This window comes from Staurois parvus, unplaced genomic scaffold (genome assembly GCF_062004578.1).
Source record: "Staurois parvus isolate SC_StPar_1 unplaced genomic scaffold, SC_StPar_1.0 ptg000652l, whole genome shotgun sequence".
NCBI classification, from domain to species: Eukaryota; Metazoa; Chordata; class Amphibia; order Anura; family Ranidae; genus Staurois; species Staurois parvus.
This window is the reverse complement of record NW_028318448.1, coordinates 3,426,379-3,446,297: the sequence shown is the minus strand read 5'-3', so window position 1 is coordinate 3,446,297 and position 19,919 is coordinate 3,426,379. Positions and strand designations below refer to the sequence as shown.

At 37.4% G+C, this 19,919-nt stretch overlaps 1 protein-coding gene across 3 annotated transcripts in view; it reads left to right on the top strand.

Annotated features, from left to right (window-relative positions):
* MLIP (muscular LMNA interacting protein) overlaps positions 1–19,919 on the top strand; it is a 335,874-nt gene that overhangs the window by 228,133 nt on the left and 87,822 nt on the right. For all 3 annotated transcript variants that reach the window (XM_089694147.1, XM_089694146.1, XM_089694145.1), the window contains 2 exons: positions 4,520–4,576; positions 14,643–14,687. In XM_089694147.1, coding sequence (XP_089550273.1) covers positions 4,520–4,576; positions 14,643–14,687 — 102 coding nt within the window. The remainder of the gene's footprint in view (positions 1–4,519; positions 4,577–14,642; positions 14,688–19,919) is intronic.

The window sequence follows — 19,919 nt, the reverse complement described above, 5'->3', positions numbered from 1 at the left end:
AGTGTGACCTGGGTCCCTGTACCGCCTCCCATTGCTCCCACTCTGCCATGTGCCACTTTCAGGTCTCCTCACGCTCCTGCTGGTTTCCATTTTGTCATAGGTTGCTGTATGGCCTCCCATTGCTGCTGCCTCCACCGCCACACTGTGGCTCCAAACACTGGTTTTGGCCCCGTGACTGGCCAAAGGAGTGAAGTGTGCAGTGATTCTAAGATCGACGGCACTCATCTGCATGTCATACTGACAGACAGTATTATTTCTCTTCCCCAGCAGACTCCAAGGGCATTTAAATTAAAGGTACAGTGTTCTGCACTAATATTAAGTCTCTCTGAAGCCTAGAAACACCCTTTTTTAAGTTAAATTCACAGCGAATTTATTCGACTCGAATCGAATATTGTCCACGAATTCGCCGAATCAGTCGAATCGAATTTTTCATTTCTTCGCTCATCTCTAATTATCACTATATCTGGAGTATTATCCGTTTTGACCGAGTACACAGCGGATCACAATAAGGGAGGAAGAGAGGAGGAGAGATATCGAATTCTGTGAAACCTCTTTTCCATCTTGGATGTTACAAACAAGATATGTTCAGTATTATGCTCTTTTGGATCACCTATAATCTGTGGTCTAACTATTCGGTAAGGAGCAGTGTGTTTTTTGTGGTGGTGGGTACGAGAGTTTCTATTTCACTACACACATGGAGGATTATTGTGGACACGTCTGTTCATCATAATTGGAAATTTGTCATCAAAAGACCTTTTCAATGTTTGGTAATTCATGCATTTTGACTTCATTGGTAGGAGCACATTTAAAATATAAGTGACTCACTATTATTTTTATTTTTTTTATCAATAGCGCAACAACAACTGGATATTACTTATACTGTTTCAGTCTTTGCAGATTACACCAAGCTTTGCAGTGGAATAACATCTTTACAGGATGTCTCCAACTTCCAAGCCAACCTCAATGCACTGTTTAATCGGGCAACTATGTGGCAAATGAGGTTTAATATTGATAAATGTAAGGTTATGCACTTGGGGGCTAAGAATATGCATGTATCATACATACAAGGGGGGTGCAACTGGGGGAATCAATGGTGGAGAAGGATCTTGGAGTTCTGGTAGATCATAAGCTTAATAATGGCATGCAATGCCAAGTCGTAGTTTCTAAAGCAACTAAAATCCTTTCTTGTATTGAAAGAGGTATAGACTCCAGAGAGAGAGATATAATTTTACTCCTATACAAATCATTAGTAATACCTCATCTGGAATATTCAGTTCAATTTTGGACAGCAATTCACAAAAAGAAAATTAGGGAACTGGAGAAAGTGCAGAGAAGGGCAACCAAACTGATAAGAGGCATGGAGGAGCTCAGCTATGAGGAAAGTTTTATTAATTTATTTAATTGATCAAATTGGGGCTCAAGAAAATCCCTCCAATGCAAGAGATTTGGTAGTCAATACAAATACGCAATAAGGCAGTATGGATTCTGATAGGAGACGGGTAATTAGGATGTAAGGATATATAAAGGGTTACTGACTTTGATGGAATAATCTTTAAGCCTAAATACTGTTTACATTTTTGCAATGAATCAAAAGGCACACCGGGATATATGGGGTAAAGTAACAGTAACAATGATGTAATCAGCAAAATAGTGGCATTCTGTTTTCTACTGTATATCTTCTTTTCCATCCCCTTAATATGTTAGTTAGGATGTATAATAAAGTTCTAAGGCTAATACAAGGACTGATAGGGAATAAAGGAGACTTGGACCAGCAATATCTCCCAGATGTGGAAGGAATTGGATAAATAGCTGATAGCCAATTTAGTATCCTTTGAACCCCCATTTCTGCAGAGTAAGTTGCATATATTGCCACAAAAGGGTATCAAATGCTTTTTCTATGTCCACTAAGAGTAGTAACATCTCCTGTGTACAGTATATGCAACATAACAAATATTGAAGATTTTCATAATATTGTCACTTGTTGGCATTGTATAAATCCCATTTGATCACGATAGATTAATTCACCCAGATGGACATTCAACCACTGAGCCAAAATGTTAGTATTTTTACATCTCCATTTAAAAGACAAATTGACGTAAAATTTGACTATAGATGCTAGTCTTTATTGGGCTTAGGAATCATCACTATATGAGTGTTTAACATTTCTGAGGATAAGGTTTTAGAAGTTTTGATTTCATTGTTCAATGCTAGCAATCATGGAGATAACATATCAACATTTTTTTTTATATAATATAATGCAAAGAAGCCATCGAGGCCTTGCCCTTTCCCAATTTTTAGAGTTTTGATAGCATGTTCTACCCCCTCAGAGGTGATATCAGTGTTTATTGCTGATAACAGGGCATCAGGGATATGGGGTGATTTGTTCAAAAACATTATCAGCTCTAGTTAAGTCAAAGTGGGAAGTACTGGAATAAAATTTAGCTAATTGTGTTTTAAACTCTACTAAAATTTTCAGAGGATTTACTGCCTAAGCTTGTACTCATTTGTAACTGTATATTAGAATGAGTCAGGTTTAAACACTTAAATTTGTTAGCAAGGGGAGTATCTGCTTTGTTGCCTATTGTGTGATATTGTTATTTAGACCATCTAAGCTTACACGCTGCAGCATTAATAAAAAAATAGGTTATGGTCCAATCAGGTATTTTCCAGTTTTTATAGATTAGCTGATTTGGGATTGGATTTAAAGGTTCTAAAAGCCAAGGATAAGTCCTGTTCCAGTTTGACAGCTAGGACCTGTCATTCTTTTTTTAAAGATGGGGGCCCCTGAGATGCCCCTGGTACCTTTTTAATAGGCTTTTTTGAGTTTGGACAAGGACACAGGGGCCCCATGATCCCCTATTGCCTGGGGGCCCCATGAGTTGTCAGTCCGCCCCTGATCCCCATAAATACCTTATGGTAAATACAGCTTTGAAAAAGCCATAATTCATAATATGGAGGGACCATTCCATCAAACATAACATATAAACTGTGTGCATGATTAACAATTTCAACATTTTTGTGATAAGTCAACATGTTCTTGTACCAAAATATAAGTGTGCAATGTTTAGGAAATAGAAAAGAGGATTCTTATATAATAATTGTATTATAAATAACAAGGTTAGAACAGCATGGAGCCCTTATATGACATCAGTGCACCCAGCAATATTGGATAATCACATGTGCAAACAGATATTCAGTAAGTCCAGGGGATGAAGAACACAACAGGTAACAAAACACATATGACCAGGCTTGGAGACCCATTGGTACATGCTTAAACTGCGTGAGACACTGGAGATCAGGACATTTGCTTGCTCCAGTAAGCACATGCTTTGGTATGCCCTGGGTACATTTATGTCAAACTTGATTCCATGAAGAGGAAACTATGAAATGCTTTGTGACCTACCTAATATATAGTTTAATTCTTCCCTCTCAGTGGGTAGCTTTAATGGCGAGGAGCCACATTTATGCAGCCTAATTTAAACATCTTGTTTGTGCTGAGAGAGTGCGCCCTGCGCTTTCCCAGCATGGCTATCTGCAGGGACCAGAAAGCTCCCAATATTGTGACCTCTGTGACAGCCAATCACAATGGTCACATGACCAGAATGCCTGCCTCTGCCTCCTGGCATTTAGAAGCTCTTAAAGGGCCAGGAGGTGGCAACAGGAAGGAGTTCAGGTATTTATGTACACTAAATACAAAGGTTAGAACATAAAATGGAAACACTATATGATTTGCAGATGTGAAAGTGACAGCATGTTTTGCTTTGAAAGAGGAAGTGTAACATTCTTTTGCTTCCTCTGTCTGATGAGACACCTAGCTAACAGGTAGGTAGCCTCACTTTGGTCAATCACTGCATGTGTTGCTAGTAATACGGAGTCATGTCAGAGTTTACTGATCTTCAAAGAAAATTGTTGGTGCCTGGGTAACTGGTGCCTTTGTAACTGAAGCTGCCAATTGATTTGCCATGTCACAAAGTACAGTATCAATGTTTATGACGGTATATAAAGTTTTCGGTTGAACATCATCTGATAAATATAAATGCAGTCACAGGGGCGGGCTGACCATTTGGAAACTCGGGAACTGCCCGAGGGCCGGGGGTCAGTAGGGGGCCCCACGAGATGCCCCTAGTACCTTTTTCATAGACTTCTTTGAGTTTGGGCAAGGACACAGGGGCCCCATGATCCCCTATTGCCCGGGGGCCCCATGAGTTGTCAGTCCACTCCTGCATAGTCAACATGGTCAACTGACCAAAAGAGACAAAAGGACATTGTACAGGATTGTGACCCAGAATAAGAAAACAACTGCTGCAAAAGTGACTGCAGAGCTCAATCTCAGTCTTCATGGGTTCAGAGCATTTGCACCATGGAGAGCAGAAATACACTTAAGCTTCTCTGCATCTACCTTTGGCAAATTAAATTCTGTAGTTTTGAAAGCATGTCTTTCTTCCTGAAATAAGTTCATTGTTGCAAGCAATTCAGAAAAAAATAATTAATGTTCTGTGTTTCTTTCTTTTCTTTTGAGCATTGCAAAGCTGCATCGAAACCTACAATAAGGAAGAGAGACTCTAAATCTGCTATTGTAAGTATTTTTTAACATATTTAAATACAATTATAGAGTAAATGCAGCTCTTAATTTGCACAGTGTTGTGTCAGAACTTACAGTTTTTTAATGTCATTTATGTACTTAAACACAACAAAAAAATCCCTTCCTGGTCTGCCCAGCTGGATGAAACCATAAAATAAATGTATATCTAAATGACTATGGTAAGTTTCAGAGTCAGATTTATAGATGCTGTAGAGCAACAGCATAGAAATGCAAAAGGTCACTCACCCAAAAGTGATATTTAATTTTTTGGTAGATCCTGGAAAAGTAAAATATAGGGGATTCTTGCTACTGGGGACTCCATAAAACATATTAATGAAGAGGATGACTTTAATGCTTCAACCTGGGCAGCACAGTGGCTAAATGGTTAGCACTTCCGCCTGGCAGTACTAGGGTTATCGGTTCAAATCCCAACCACGTCACCAACTGCTTGGAGTTTGCACATTCTACCTGTGTGGGTTTCCTCCGGGTACTTCAATTTCCTCCCACACTCCAAATACATGCTGGTAGGTTAGTTAGTTCCTGTCTAAATTGGCCCTAGTATGTGCATGTATGAATATACATTAGGGACCTTAGATTGTACCCCCCTTGAGGGTTGGGGACTGATGTGAATGTACAATATATATGTAAAGTACGGTGTAAATTGACAGCACTATGGAAGTACCCGCAATAAAGAAAAAATAAAACAAATATCACTGAAACATCACTTTTGGGTGTATGGAACCTTTAATGGTTAAGGTTAGTGAATGCACTTGAGACCCAACATGTGAAAACAACACTATACATGGGACTTTTTTGGAGTAATTCTGTGACAAGCATTTATTGGCATACAGTATACATAAATTAATAGGTAAAACAGTCCCAGGCATTTTTATTCATGTATTTCAATAAGGTCAATATATAGTGGTACACTTTTCTAACTTGATGGTCAGTTAGTGATGATGTAAGCAGCCACCATTTTGGTTGGTTTGCACAACAGAGTTAAGTTTGGAAGACCATGGCAAAATCTTAGTTTATTTAAAAAAAATTTATATAAATCACATATACATAATAAATTCACCTTGTATACAGTATGTCATCATTGGATCCTGGTCGGATCAGATCACTTTAGTTTTGTCATTTTTAATTTATGTGCATGTTTTCATATATTTATAAATTTTTTTGTAATATGTGGTACACTATTTTTTCCATTTTGCACATTTATATTGTTGATTTAATTATTTTACCACCACAGCCTGAAGGCTTCTGGTGGTGGCAGTGGGGGATTTTGCAGCAACTGGGAGAGTGAGTACACCCTGCAAGCATATGGGTGTGCATTAAGGTGGAAGCTGCTTACTATTTTTCAACATCATAATACCACCATAGCAGCTCAAAATCACAGTTTGATATTTTTTGGTCACTCCACAAGCTAACTGTCAGCTTTCTAATGTAAGGATTATGGTGGTGATAGTTGGGGATTTTGCAGCAACTGGGACACAAGCCAACTGTCAGCTTTCTAATAAAAGTAATTGGCCAGTTTATAACTACCTGATTGCTTTATGTGACCCCTGGAGTGTTCCCCCCTGGCACAATCCCCTGTCATGCTTCCTGGGCTCCACTATCCTGGCCCAGGACACACACGGCAGGCATCACTGATTGGAGAGGAGCAAGACCAGTGAACATCCATTCGCTGAATGAATCTGGAAGCGACTTAAAATGTCACTTCTAGTTTCTGTTCTCACTTTCCCCGACCCTTGCGGCTAACAAGAAGCGAATGGAGTGTGATCTGTGCTCCATTAGCTTCAACAGAAGACAGGTGAGACATCTGAGGTCTAAAAATGTTTGTGTGCCTTAAAATTAACTTTAGTGTATTTTTTACTAAATGTTTTAACGCACATATTGTGTGACGTAAAAATGTTGAAAATATCAGGAAATATATAACGCTTGGGGCTTTTAACTAATGTGCAGGCTCACAAAAGGATTTTGGAGGAAAGCGTGACAGCTCGTGAGGAGAGAAATGGTGATAACCGGCATTTCCCTATTTACATGTGATCAGCTGTGATTGGACACAGCTGATCACATGACCGAGCCGACATCTTCGGCTCTTTCCGTTGATCGATGATTCGCTGTGTCCGAGGGAATGTTGCCGTGCTGTGTGCTCCTGGAGGCGCGCATGCGCAGTTAGAATGGGACGATGTCATAATATGTCCTCCCAGAACAAGAGAACCGCCTTGCGCCCGTCATTACACTATATGGCAGGCAGGAGGCGGTTAAACCAAAGTCACAACCTTGTCATTTTATATAAAGTAAGGCTGAATTAAAACTGCTGTCAGATTTATTTTTTATGTAATTTGTCTCATTAGGGAGATTTCCCTTTACTTCCTGTTCTTCAGACCCAACAAAAAGTGAAAGGATATCTTTTACAGTTGAGAAGAATCCCCTCTAAAAGAGTTGCCACAGCAACAGGTGTCCCAATTGGAAACTTTCTTCTCTATTCCTGTTCTGTGACAAATCAGGTAGAGATTCTACCTCTTTTGTTAGAATTGCTTTCACTTCTTGCCCCCTATTCCTGAGACAAGAGGTGCAAAATCAAAATTTCAAGCACATTTCCATGTCCCCAGAAATTCTAAACCCTTCCCTGTCACCGGCGCAAGATCGCCGCCACCAACAGGCGACAATCTCACGACCACTGCCACCAATATGCCACGGTCGCGGCAGCAGACCTTCTCACCAAACTCGTGACCGAAGGACCGGCCGATCTAAAACTGCGATGTGATGTGTGCGTAACAATGCCACACCCAGCTGTACCCTACACAGCGATTTTCCAGCTAATGGTCAACCGATCGATGTGCCGTCAGCCTGAGCGATTGTTACTGGGTCGGGTTAATTACGCAACTAACCCTTCACTGCCACCACCCCTTTTTGTACAGAGAAAGGGGAAACGCTCTTTAACAAATATACACTGTAATGGTTGAAAAGTAATCTGTCTAATACAGTCACCGCAGGCCGATTGGGCATAGGATTAAACAAACACAATAGCGTTCTCTTAAAAGGCAGGGATTCGTAAATTGCAATTAAAAGCTATAGAAACAGTTCAACATTTTCAGAAGAAAGATTTATTACTAAAAGGGTCAAACAGGTGCAATAAAAATATTTACAAAGGATATGTAACTAAGATATATATATATATACATAGAAAGAACCATATCACAGCAAAGAGATATCAGAGAGGAAGTTAAAGGACTAAGTTACTTGCCAATTAAGCCTTAGCCTTAAGCAGATCCAAGTTTCAGAGCAAAGGGTCTCCCCAGGTGGTATATTGATGTTACAATTGGGAGATGTCTTCAACTTCCTTTTTAGGCCTGCTAGCCTGTGTTTTAAAGTCCCCCAGCAGGGGGTGGCTCTGAGTAACTGACCAATACTCTGCTTAGGGAGGGATCGTCGGGTGGACTCTGAATTAGAACCAACATCTGTCATAATCCATGATATGAAACATAGGGGACAAACTGACTTGAGGAATGTTCATTTAATTCTGTCACCTAAGCTGCTAGGTTTTATGAGGTTACAATCTCTTTCAATTCCTGGGAAAAGCTGCCTTATCTTTGTTACGAAGTGAGAGATTACATCAGTTCTGGGGCAGCCAGGCTCTGTCTCTCTTGGGGGGCTTTGTAGCTTTGGGGCCCCTGCTGCTCTTCCAGCCAGTGACACTTTTAACACACACACATCTGTCACTGTGCCTCTCAGGAAGGGAGGGGGAAGGAGAATGAGAAATGAGAGACACAATATATACTCCGTACCAAGATGGAGGTGCCTAAAAAATGGCTGAACTGCGTACTTCACTGTGTTTTACGCAGTTTTTGTGATGTGTATCCTTATTCTAGTAACTAGTACTCAATAAGACAGTGGTGCAAACCTGTTAGTGGTTAATTCTGAAAACATATCACATTTTTAAACTTTGAAGAAAATGCTATAATCTAAAGCAACCTTTTTGGCATCTCAGAACAATGTAATATAAATGTTATAATACAATGGCACACCACATTTGGGTTTCTAAATCAAGAACATAAAATGCAACCAAATGTTGTTTTTTTTGGCTTTGAATGGAATGGGAGAAGGTTTAAAACCTTTGTATGTTTTCTACTGGTATCTCTACCTCTTTTGTTAGAATTGCTTTCACTTCTTGCCCCCTATTGCTGAGACAAGAGGTGCAAAATCAGAATTTCAAGCACATTTCCATGTCCCCAGAAATTCTAAACCCTTCCCTACTTAAATTTTTTTTATAAAACATAAACCTGTTTTGACTGGGGTTGTGAGCTTTTGGAGTAAAGAGAAAATATTCCATTTTGTTAACATACAGTATCTGGGGATATTTTCTGTAATTAACATAATGTACCTTACAATGTACATGTTCCCTGCTTTTCTATGTTTTATGAAAAAGCTAAGTATGCACTCCACGAATAAATTATATAGATAATCCAAATTTGTCATGGTTGAATAGGCGCATAAAGAAGCCAGCAGGAAACAGGCAGTTCTGCTTTTTGCTTTCTAAACAACAATGGCATTTGCTACAGTCATTTTAAAGATTATGCTTCTTAAAGTTTCATTCAAATGTTTACTAAGAGCTGGTATTCATTTGCTTTGCAAAATAACCAACTTTAGTTTATTGTAAAATAAATGATCAGGAACTCATGCACATCAGAGAAAGTTGAAGATATAAGCTTGAAGTGTGAAGATGTATTGAGCAAAACTTGTATTTTTTCAGGATTAGCTATAGTGCATCTGTTCAACCAACATCTTAAAACTTAATTGTTGTTGTCAGTGTGGTATTCTGGAAGAAGAGATAGCAGAAACTCGTGAGATAAAAGTTTGCATTTTAAATGGGCAACAGAAATTCTACTATTAGAGATGCAAATGATCATATAAAACTCACAATAAACTAAATGGACCTTCAGAATTATTGGTTGCTGCCAAATGATTTCAGTTTCTGCCTCTACGTAATGTGAAAGAGTAAATATTGGATGCGTTTTAATATTTTTGATTTAGCAATCCAAGTGTTTGAATGCCATTGTGAATTAGAACAGGCATTTCTCGTTTTGCATTGTTCTGGGAAGCTCGAATCACTAAATGGGACTTTTTAGGCACCAATAATAATCCAATTAACACATATTGTTACTGTAAAATTTAAATCCACACTTTTTATTACAAAATAAAAAAATAACTTTTTAAAATCACAATTTTAAATAAACAACAGTAGTGGTCAGTTTTTATATACACACTCAATATACTATTTGGTATGTCCTAGTCTCAGCAAAAGATGTAGAGATTCTGCACCCCAAAAGTTTTTCTGAGATCTAGTAATCCTCCTCTGTTACTAAGATCCAGCAAAGGACTAGTACCAGCAGCTGAGAAGCCCATTCAAGGTAACAAAATTCAGCTCATTGTACTTGTCACCACTGCTTGAAACACTTTGCATCTCGAGATTTGAGTCAAGGAGCTGCTTCCAACATAGATCCAGGCCTCTTCAATTTAGCTGAAACTCTCCAATCACTTCAGTCACCCGATAAAGCAGGGCAAATAAGGTTGCAGCAGCGCCCTTGTTACAGAGAATGGCTAGGCTGGGTCATTCTTTTTTACCCCCTGAATAAATAAACAGAGCTTGTTTGGGCAGAAAACTGCTGTAATGAGAATATCTGTCATAGACGTCCTATGCAGGGAAGTTGCTGAAGGCTGTTGAAGAACATAGTGACAGTTATTTTATCGCACCCCATCCCATGACCTAAGCCAACTTCTTCTTCTACCCTAGATGTTTATTTAAATGATTAAGTCAACTGCAATCTGTAGGAATATTCCAGCCTCAAGCAGCTCCTGTACTCCTAATTCCTAGAGCTAAAATTCAGGAAAATATCAATCTGGGTGGGAAAATAGTTTAGGTCAGGTGGGAGGCATAAAAGGATAACCATATTTTCTAGCAAAAAACACTATATGTATGTATGTATGTTGTAAAATTATTACAGTCAGCTGCCCAGGTTTTCAGGCTCAGGAGTTGAAAAGTTACAGTAAAAACTGATTTACCGGTACATTAGATAAGGGCTTGATTCTGTTGACAACTTGCTTGATAAATACCTCTCAATGGGTTATAGTTAATACAAGCCAAATAACATTAGATTCATTGAATCACATTTTAAATTAAATTTAAAGATAATTGCGTTTTGAAGAAAATCATCACTTATCAGGATTAGTCAGAAATAAATAATTCCATTTTAATTTGGTTATATATCTTTTGATAAATGTCATAAAATAAAACCCTCAGTTTCTTGGATTTCAATTGATTTTTTAAATTCAAATACCTTACTGTTTTTTTTAAGTTTATAAAATGCTAAAATAGTATCCTATTTACAATTGTTAGTTATTACTTGCAAGTTGTAAGTACTATCAAGTGCTACTTGCTCTCAGTGCTTCCAAGCGTATGATATACATGCGAAGTGACATCATCCTTCAACAGGAAAAAAGTGAATGTAGAGGAGTTCAGGTATATATACACACCATGGTAATTGATTAATGTGTTAAGGTTCATGCTACCACCCTGGAAGAATTCTTTAACCACTTGACCTCAGGAAAGTTTTACTCCCTCACGACCAGGGCATTTTTTGCTATTTAGCACTGCTCTCCTTTAACTGGCAATTGCTTAGTCATGTAACATTCTATCCAAATTACATTTTCAGAATTTTTATCACACAAATAGAGCTTTATTTTGGTGGTATTAATCACCACTGGGTTTTTAATTTTTATTATATAAAAGAGAAAAGACCAAAAATTTGGGGAAAAAAAGATATTTTCTGCTTTCTCTTATAAAATCTATTCAATAAAAAACAGCTATAAAAAATCTTCATAAATTTAAGACAAAATGTATTCTGCTGCATGTCTTTGGTAAAAAAAAATTGCACTAAGTGTAAATTATTGGTTTGTGTGAAAGTTATAGCATCTACAAACTAGGGTATATACTGGAATTTATGGAGCTATGACTTTATTCTGGTAATGGCGGGGATCAGTGACTTATAGAGGGACTGTGATAACAATCTGACACTAGCTGGTGCTAGCTGGGAGGTACACTAACTGACACTGTCATCAATTGTGACATTAATACAGTGATCAGTGCTAATACTGTACACTATCACTCTACTCTACTGGGAAGGGGTTAACATAAAGGGGCAATCAAAGGGTTCTCTGTGATCCTAACATTGTAATGTGTGTGATATGTACTGCTTTTTCTAAGAGATTTGGCTGTTTTTTCTACCTTCTTTGCAGGGAGAAGAAACAGCCAAATTGCTGCTCTGTGTACAGAGCCCTGTGTTGTTTGTAAACACAGGACTCTGTGCTGTGATTGGACACAGCTGATCAGCAGGTCTCAGCCATAAATCGTTGGCCTGGATCTGCTGACAAAATCCCGCAGTGCTGGTCAGCAGTGAGCACAAGCACGTGCGCCCCAGACCCGGAAGCGTGCTTGCAAAGTTTGTTTATATTGCTGAGCCTACAGCTGGCACTCTGAAACAGTAAATCTACTGTGCCGGAACAGCAAGCAGTTAAGTTATATATTTTCACTCTTTCCTAAAGTACCAGTCTTTAAAACACAAGTCAAATTTATTTAAAACTCCAGGAGCAGAGAATGTTTCATTCTTTAATATAATGGTGTCAGGGAGAAGCAGATAGTTCTGCTTGAAACTCAGCTCAAAATGAAGTTTGCTTGTTTGGCTGTTTGTCTGAATGCTGAACTTTTAGCCTGTTTAGCAGGAGCTGGATGTCATATATATTAGTGGTTTTTCTACTGCTACTACAGTATATCTTCCCCTGTCAAATGTTAATAAGAAAACATCAGATGTTACCAGGCCCCATTTATCTGCTGCCCAGTATTTTCCGAGTTACGTAAACAAAGGTGAAAGGATAATAGCTGGTATTATTGCTTAAATATGGCCACAAAGCATCCACTCACAGTATCCCAAAATCACTAGGCCAGGGTTGTAGGAAAGATACCCTTGTACTTATCAACATGGGGACAAGATGCTTTGCAAAATGAGGGTCCCATCAGGCAACACACCCTCTGTATGTTGAGGCCATGTGGTCTGGTATGGTTCAGTGTGGGGGGTGCTTTTTTGATTTTTTCTTTTTTGTTTTTGTGAGTCTCACTTGACACCCATACCAGACTCAGATGTGGAATTTACCAGCAATTTAAACAGCATTTGTTTTCTTTGTAAATGTTAATTTTGCTGTAATAGGTTGTATACATTGTATAGATATAGGTCACTTAACAGGCAGGTTTACTGCATCCCACAGGCATGGTATTTAAAGGAATTTAGCATTTTTAATGTTAAAATTTTTGCTTGTTCCCCAGGGAATTGCCAAGTCCAGCATGCCATTTGTTTGACAATCGCTTGCCTATTAGCCTAGAAAATGGCCATTAATGTGTTTTAACATTCAGCTTCTACTGATTTCATTGAATTTCAGATTTGGCACCTGGACTTCCCTTAAGTGTTTATTTGTATTTATTCAAGAAATTGTATTAAGAGTTTAGCGGAGCTGAGAGTAAAAAAACCCCTGAAAATAGAGAGAAGAGAAGATAGGAAAATGCCTGATGTTCTCTGTAGCCTGTTAGGATCTGCAATTCTACCAACCAATCCTGGGGCATAAAAAGATACCCGCAGTAATTGCTCAGTGTAGTCAAGGAGAATATTCCAAGATATGCCACAACTCCCAAAACATTTTATGTTTGTCAAAAGAGTCATTTAAGACAACTGTTAAATATTCCATCCTTTGGATACCTCGGATCCTTGTATGAAGCTTTTAGAGAGGGAAGTTTGTACTGTTTCCACTTAAGCAGCACTAGACACCACGCCATCATGAGGATGTGTGACAACAGTAGTTTAGATGTTTTAGAGAATGTAAGAGGGGGTAAACCCAGGAGATATGTTTTAGGTGTATATGGGATCCAAGAGTCAAAGACTTGATGGATAAGAGTATAGATAGCTTTCCAGTAAGGTTGCATGAGGGGACAATACCAGTAGATATGTTGCAGTGTCCCAATATAATTCTCACATTGCCTGCATCTGTTATCTTTTGAAGGATAAATGAAGCGTACTTTACCAAGGGTGTACTACCAATGAAAAAGTATCTTGCAGTTTTTTTTTATATAAGGTGCAGACTGAGGTCTTAGCTGCATGAAACCAGATTGTTTGCCAAGTTGTAAAAGACAGCTCCTCTCCAAGAATTTGTTCCCATTTCTATATATAGTGGTGTTTTGGAGAAGGATGGGAAGAAGTAAGCACCTTATATATTTGACAGATTAGCCCTTTGCTCAGTCAATTTTTTTAAATGGGGTCAGTTTGGAGAATAGTAGGGAGTTGGACAGAGACTGGTCGTAAAAATGGATTTGTAAGTATCCATGAAAAGCTTGTTTAGGGAGATCATAAGTACTCTGGAGATCCTGGGAGGATCACAAAATCCTAGTTCTGGGTTCCACCCGGAGGCCATAGTGAAATAGACCTCTATCTCTCCAACAAAGAGACATCTGTGAAGTCCCCCAGAAGTCACAGACAGACGTGCCCTAGATCTCACATTGCAGATTTAAAGCTAAAAAGCTGTAGGCACAAAAGTGTCTAAGCACGCTCACATACAAGAAGTGCATTTTGGACAGGTTTTGAGTAAGCACTGAAGAGGGCATGAAACACATTAACTTTTCCTTTCCTATCCCCACTGTGTTTTTACTGTGTTTTTATATGGATCAATAAATGAAGTAGGAGTGCAGCCATGCAAATATTTCTTTATAAACAGTGGACTGTTATTTTTCAAGAAGAATTCAGAACAAAAGGTACATTTTTCAGGGTGCTACTTAAGTACAAACAATATTTCTAAATGTTCCCTACAATGTAGCAAATCTTCACTTAGTTCACCTTTAAGAAAATAAGTCTACCAAGATTAATATTTTTTGCAGACACCAGTGTAGTGTCTATTCTTATATTTCCATATGCCTCTATTAGTTACTAAAATGTTATATTTTGCTTTGTCTGCTCAGATATTGAGGTCTCCACCGAAATCAGCTGGACGAGAGACAAAATATGTAAGTTTTTTTGACTGTTTTAAAAAAGAATGTTTGTGTAAAACCATTATTTTTTTAGATTTATGCATGAATTCTCCTAAAATGTGAACCTCTTTTAAATGACAATTAGCAACTTCTACATTGATCTCCAAGAAGATATGACAGCATAAAAATGGGTTTGTGTAAATCCAACTGGCAGTTAGAATACTTAAGAATATCACATTTGTAAAAAAATATTGTAGTGCTTAAAGAATATGTAAAACCAACACTTCATATTCCTGTATCTGCTGTACCATGTATATGGCAGCTCCTGGCTTTTGTTCCTCCTGGCTCCAGGTGCCTGACTAATATGCAAGTTTGACCTTTGTAGCGGGGGTCAATTAGGGAGGTGAGCATTTGCCCTTTGAGGGTCGATGGAGGCTTTCTTCTGATGGAGCACCTCTGATCACAATTAAAAAGTCGAGTTATTGACCCTGAAGATATTAATACTCTTAAGTTAGGGTGCCTTTGAGAGAGTGAGAGGTAGAGGCATTGCTCAGCTTAATGGGCTATTAGTGTGAGGTTGAGGAAATATTGCTTAAAGTTAGGAGGTATTGGTGGATCTTTGTTATTTTATGTATGCGTAAAACATTTTTTTTTTAAGTCTAAAAAAGTGTTTTTATTATGTAAAATTATGTACATTGTAGAATACTGCACAAGTTGTTTTGCAGAATAAATTATAATATTTCAGAAATTAAATTAATTTTGGGTCTCAACTTAATGACCAAGGACAAATGTGGGTCCTGAGTTCCACTGGTTGAAAACCACTACTTTATGCTGTACTATATAATCCCTATTCCAAACCTCTTTATTCTGTTTTCTTCTCCATATTCCGTGTTCCACACCTTCTCATTCTGTATGCTTCACTTTCTATTTCATTTTCTATTTTACACCTGATTCTGTACACTGTGCTGTACATTCCCCTTCCTACTCCTTATTATGTATGTTGTGCTGTAAATTCCCTATTCCACACTGCCTCATCCTGTATCTTTTTTTGTACATTCAACATTAAATACTTGCTTATTCTACACACTGCACTGTACATTCCTAATTCCATATTGCCTCATTCGTATGCTGTAGTGTACATTCCTTTTTCCAAAATGCCTTATTCTGTACACTGTGCTGTATACTCTTCCTTATTCTGTATGCTGCATGATGGGGCTTATTTTACTCACATTGATACCGATGCTGAGACTTGTTTTTTTTTTCATTGACATCAAGAATGCCATAATAATAATACTGATACATTTTTATAACATATAGTATAAACAGGAGAAAACATGTATTTTTCCTATGGAGGACACCTATACAGAAAAGAGAAAGTACCCCTACATTTAAAATTATGAGTATTAGTACAATCAATTCATAAGGCACTGTTTTAGCAACCAGTCAGCAATTGCTGCTTTAACTAGTGATGTGTTCAATGTCCTATACGAACACAACTTTGTTACAGGTCTCCTGTTTCCAAACAAAAACCCCTTAGTAGTGACTAGGAATAGTTTTTCTTTACAGCAAAGATGTATACAAATACATCCAGGTACCCTAGGCAGGCTGCATATCAGGATTCTGGATAGCTAGTGCACAAATTAGCCCAAAACAATCCCAACCTACATATTTGGCAATAAGTAAGCAGCAAAGAAACTGTCATAATTCTGCTTTTTCCTTTTGTTAGCTCATGTGCACTAGAGCAGGGGCTGTTTGGCTCCTATTGCTACCCTACCCCTTCCAGTCTTAGTCTTGCTGTGTGGGGGACTACAGAAAACTAGTACTAAGGCACATTAAAATGCATATACTAGATATGCTGAAGAATTATTTTAGTGAATATACAACTTCTTTTAAAGACAACTTCACCTTGGGTAAAGTTGTCTTTAGTAAAACCTCCCTGAGTACAGACACCCTAGACTTATAATTACCTTCACCCCCTTTCCAGGAATCTTACTGCCAACATAGACCTGACTGGCCCCTCGTAATTCTACCTATGCATACTATGGGGAAAGCATATTCCAAAGAACCGCTGGAGACATTCAAATTTATAGCTACACATGGAAATGAATAGGACCATGGCACACATGTGCAGAATGAAGAAAAGATGGCTTAGATCACATCAGCTGTAAGATATCTGGGTCACGGTTGAAGGTTAGTGTTAGTCTAGATGCCGTGACACCTTTGACACACACACACACACACACACACACACACACACACACACACACAGCTGAGCTAAGATGGATATGTGTAGCATATCCACACATGCAATGTAGGGTAGTGTGATGCAGACATGACAGCTTCTGGCCTCTAGCTCTAAAATTACTAGCATGCCATTATGATACGCATCATTTGTTCTGCCATCTGGAAACTAAAGTAGTTGATCTTTTAGAATTTCATATATAATTAGAGATGAGCGAATCGAACTTGGCGAAGTGGAATTCGTTTCGAATATTAGGAAAAATTCGATTCGCATCGAATCCGAATTTTAGCAAACTTCGGATGCACGAATCGAATTTTCCCCGATCAGCCGGCAAAAGTGTCGCTGCAGAGAGCTCCGCTATTTCTGACAGTTCTCTGACAGTTCTGACAGTTCATTTACAGCGGTTGAAACATTGTATCTATTTGTTTCCATTTAGGATACAGATGTTTTTATTCGGAAATAAATAGATACAATGTTTCAACCGCTGTAAATGTGAAGGAACTGTCAGAGAACTGTCAGAAATAGCGGAGCTCTCTGCAGATACACTTTTTGCTGTACTGGAATTCTTCTTCTTTTCATTCTTCTTCTTCTTTTCATTCTTCTTCTTCTTTTCATTCTTCTTCTTCTTCTTCTTCTTTTCATTTTTCTTTTCATTCTTCTTCTTCTTCTTTCCATTGTTCTTTTCATTCTTCTTCTTCTTCTTTCCATTCTTCTTTTCATTCTTCTTCTTTTCATTCTTCTTCTTCTTCTTTTCATTCTTCTTCTTCTTCTTTTCATTCTTCTTCTTCTTCTTTTCATTCTTCTTCTTTTCATTCTTCTTCTTCTTCTTTTCATTCTTCTTCTTTTCATTCTTCTTCTTTTCATTCTTCTTTTCATTCTTCTTCTTCTTCTTTTCATTCTTCTCCTTCTTCTTTTCATTCTTCTTTTCATTCTTCTCATTCTTCTTTTAATTCTTCTTTTCATTCTTCTTCTCATTCTTCTTTTCATTCTTCTTCTTTTCATTCTTCTTCTTCTTCTTTTCATTCTTCTTTTCATTCTTCTCATTCTTCTTTTCAGTCTTCTCCTTCTTCTTTTCATTCTTCTTCTTCTTCTTTTCATTCTTCTTCTTCTTCTTTTCATTCTTTCTTCTTCTTCTTTTCATTCTTCTTCTTCTTTTCATTCTTCTTCTTCTTCTTTTCATTCTTTTCATTCTTCTTTTCATTCTTCTTCTTTTCATTCTTCTTCTTCTTCTTTTCATTCTTCTTTTCATTCTTCTTCTTCTTCTTTTCATTCTTCTTTTCATTCTTCTTCTTCTTTTCATTCTTCTTCTTCTTTTCATTCTTCTTTTCATTCTTCTACCTCTTCTTTTCATTCTTCTTCTTCTTTTCATTCTTCTTCTTCTTCTTTTCATTCTTCATTTCATTCTTCTTCTTCTTCTTTTCATTCTTCTTCTTCTTCTTTTCATTCTTCTTTTCATTCTTCTTCTTCTTTTCATTCTTCTTCTTCTTCTTTTCATTCTTCTTTTCATTCTTCTTCTTCTTCTTTTCATTCTTCTTTTCATTCTTCTTCTTCTTCTTCTTTTCATTCTTCTTCTTCTTCTTCTTTTCATTCTTCTTTTCATTCTTCTTCTCCTTCTTCTTTTCATTCTTCTTTTCATTCTTCTTCTCATTCTTCTTTTCATTCTTCTTCTCATTCTTCTTTTCATTCTTCTTCTTCTTCTTTTCATTCTTCTTCTTCTTCTTTTCATTCTTCTTTTCATTCTTCTTCTTCTTTTCATTCTTCTTCTTTTCATTCTTCTTTTCATTCTTCTCATTCTTCTTTTCATTCTTCTTCTTCTTCTTTTCATTCTTCTTTTCATTCTTCTTCTTCTTCTTTTCATTCTTCTTCTTCTTCTTTTCATTCTTCTTTTCATTCTTCTCATTCTTCTTTTCATTCTTCTCATTCTTCTTTTCATTCTTCTTTTCATTCTTCTTCTCATTCTTCTTTTCATTCTTCTTCTCATTCTTCTTTTCATTCTTCTTCTCATTCTTCTTTTCATTCTTCTTTTCATTCTTCTTTTCATTCTTCTTTTCATTCTTCTTTTCATTCTTCTTCTCATTCTTCTTTTCATTCTTCTTCTTCTTTTCATTCTTCTTCTCATTCTTCTTTTCATTCTTCTTTTCATTCTTCTTCTCATTCTTCTTTTCATTCTTCTTCTTCTTCTTTTCATTCTTCTTTTCATTCTTCTTCTTCTTCTTCTTCTTCGTCGTGCCCCGTGACTGCCCAAATGAGTGAAGTGTGCGGTGATTCTAAGATCGACGGCACTCATCTGCATGTCATACTGACTGACAGTATTATTTCTCTTCCCCAGCAGACTCCAAGGGCATTTAAATTAAAGGTACAGTGTTCTGCACTAATATAAAGGCTCTCTGAAGCCTAGAAACCCTTTTATTAAGTTAAATTCGCGGCAAATAAATTTGCATCGAATCGAATTTCTCCCGCAAATTCGGCGAATCAGCCGAATCTAATTTTTGAATAATTCGCTCATCTCTATATATAATCATCATTAACCTTTTACTAACTAAGTTAGTAATACGTGTGAGCAGTTTATCTGTTCTTTGGATATCTTTTTAAAATTGGAAATTGTACTCTGTTAATTGTGTCCTCTAAAATGGCACTAAAATGTTTTCTCAAAAAGAGTGTTCACAATTCACTTTGCAATATTATAATACTCCTTAGCAACTAGACAAACTAGACATATGCACAGTGTGGCTAACTACTATTTATTTTGGTGCATCAAGTCACAGACAGTGCACCACAACTCAGATGTGAAGTGCAAAGTGTTGAACTGGAGAAAAAGGAGTAGTGGTAAAGCCTGTGTTGTGGTATGTTGACAGTCTATTCCAAATACATTTGACTTCTTAACACAGCACATGTTAACATGTGTAATAGCATGCACTTAGATGTGTGTGTTAACACATCACAACAGTGTAAATCTGTCCTACAAATGTACATATGTATAGTAAAAATGAAAAACAGCAAAACAAATTGCTAGAGGAAAATGGGGA